Here is a 1,949-nt window from a genome sequence, read left to right on the forward strand (position 1 = left end):
ACGTACACAAACACCCCCCACGCTTTGTGACTCAAGGGCAAATCTAGGCTAAGTGTGAGAGTGAAATTCCATCCAAACCAGATTATTCAAGCAAAATCTGTGTTGGTCTGCCACTTACAGTCATTAGAATCTGGATTAAATTAATCCTCAGTGTAATTTACTTTCTAATACAACAAAAGTCAATCTGTATGAATATTCTCCAAATAGATGACCTGATCTTACGTCCCTATGCAGTGTTCCGAGATAAAACACCTCTGAGCTTCATCCACACAAGGCCTCTAGAGTCACTGGTTTGCAATACACACAACAAAGAACAGAACTGAAGCCTCGGGAAGCCGGTGTGCTTCTACACGCTGCTGCCTTTTGGATCTGACTTACCACCATAGCAAGTGTTATACAATTGAACTGAGTTTATGCTTCAGAACATAAAGTACAGCTGTTAGCTCTTGGCGTGTTCCGCGGTGACTATCCCTGCTTAAACTCAGTGGTTTGCTATTTAAAGAGTCTGGAGTGAGCAATGATGTTATTCCAGAATTCCGTTGCTCAACATTTCACTTCTCTCCAGAGAAAGCCGCTGAAGGTCCTTCTTAATATCAGGATGATCTTCCAGCTCTTCATATAACGATCGAACAATGTCCAGCTTCCTGTAGTCCACTGGTTTGACCAGACTGCGAACAACCTGGAGACATCTCTCTTTCAGGGTGAACACTGAGGTTAAAAACAAACACACACACACATGACCTTGTGACAAGAGCTCTCGTTACCTGCTGCCTCCAACACAGACAGTACATGAACACAGAAATAACATGCAGCAGTGCTGTTCACAACACGCTAGGCTCACTAGAGAGGAAAAGAACCCGTTCCCTGTCGTGAGGCGCCCTACGAAACCCATCACAGACATCTTTAAAACGAGAGGTCTGTCAATGCCTCTAATGAATATCGTGCAATGACACAGCTCCACCTAGAAACCCTCACAATCTCTTCCTATTCTCGAGGCAGATTTTATTATTCACATACTTGATCACTAGAGCGCAACACCGAAGCCCAAAGAGATCGAGTACAAAGTTCATCAGCTTCCGCAGCACAGCAGCGCTGTTCTGGTTTACCTGGCAGTGTGATATCTGCTTTATTCACATCGGGAGCCGCTACAAACAGCTCCTGCTGGTTGACGAGGAGGCCGTCGTTCGTCCCCGCGTCCCGGAACAGCCAGAGGTGACCTGGGAGAGAAGAAGGTGGAAATGCAGCAGTTATGGAGCTTTTTAATGAGGGGTTTTGAGGGGTTTTACCATAAATCAGCAATGTATCTTTGTCTTCTATGATGAAGATAGTACTGGAGTTAGGAACAGTGTAAGTTAATGATTAGAACAGGCCTGGGCATTTACAGCCTCTTCTTGGTGAGGTTTCCACGATTACCTAGTTCAGAACTAACAATCTTAGTGTATATGTTATGCTTTACAATTTTCTACTTATTAATAAAACCCAACTCTCCTAGAGAATCAAATCTTATTTTATCAGAGTACTTACAACAGTCTGGAGGAGAGGAAAGCCTCCACCCGGCTCCGGAGCCGAGCGGAACCCACAGACCCGGTCACGGAAAAACGGCTTTTCCTTCCCGGAAACCCCCTCGCAGCTCCCCGGAGCTACCGGTCCTCACCCCGTGGGGAAGCCCAGGGACGGTCCGTCCACCCCCCTGCTCCACCCCACCGCTCCCCTCACCCCTTACCCGGTACCCACCCCGGTAACTGTGCATCATCCTCCCGGTCCGAGGCTGCAGCACCGGGTAACAACGGGGTTTGCCCTCGAAATCCACCCAAATCGGAAGAACCGAACGGGGGCTTCGGTTGTTAAAGACGATTTTGGAGAGTTCGTGTGTTTTAGCGGAGCGCAGAACCGGAGGGATGGCTTCGGGGAGGGGAAGCGGCGGCGACATGGCCGCGCCCGCTCCCTGG

The 1,949-nt window shown here is 48.4% G+C and overlaps 1 protein-coding gene across 1 annotated transcript; it reads right to left on the reverse strand.

The window, feature by feature from the left end:
• Positions 1–523: 523 nt before the first annotated feature.
• Positions 524–1,930, reverse strand: LOC104518179 (von Hippel-Lindau disease tumor suppressor). The gene is made up of 3 exons (XM_010178031.1): positions 1,735–1,930; positions 1,107–1,217; positions 524–708 (listed from the first exon to the last, which is right to left on the reverse strand). The coding sequence occupies exons 1-3, from the start codon at positions 1,928–1,930 to the stop codon at positions 524–526; spliced, it is 492 nt and encodes a 163-aa protein (XP_010176333.1).
• Positions 1,931–1,949: the final 19 nt, after the last annotated feature.

Source organism: Antrostomus carolinensis, unplaced genomic scaffold (genome assembly GCF_000700745.2).
Source record: "Antrostomus carolinensis isolate BGI_N321 unplaced genomic scaffold, ASM70074v2 scaffold39721, whole genome shotgun sequence".
NCBI classification, from domain to species: domain Eukaryota; kingdom Metazoa; phylum Chordata; class Aves; order Caprimulgiformes; family Caprimulgidae; genus Antrostomus; species Antrostomus carolinensis.

What these genes read in the sequence shown, in the direction of transcription:
- LOC104518179 (XM_010178031.1), bottom strand. Translation starts at nt 1,930, where the DNA reads ATGTCGCCGCCGCTTCCCCTCCCCGAAGCCATCCCTCCGGTTCTGCGC. An exon ending in GATGATGCACAGTTACCGGG is followed by an intron (nt 1,218 to 1,734) that starts GTGGGTACCGGG and finishes CTTCTCTCCCAG; the next exon opens with GTCACCTCTGGCTGTTCCGG. An exon ending in AGCAGATATCACACTGCCAG is followed by an intron (nt 709 to 1,106) that starts GTAAACCAGAAC and finishes TTTTAACCTCAG; the next exon opens with TGTTCACCCTGAAAGAGAGA.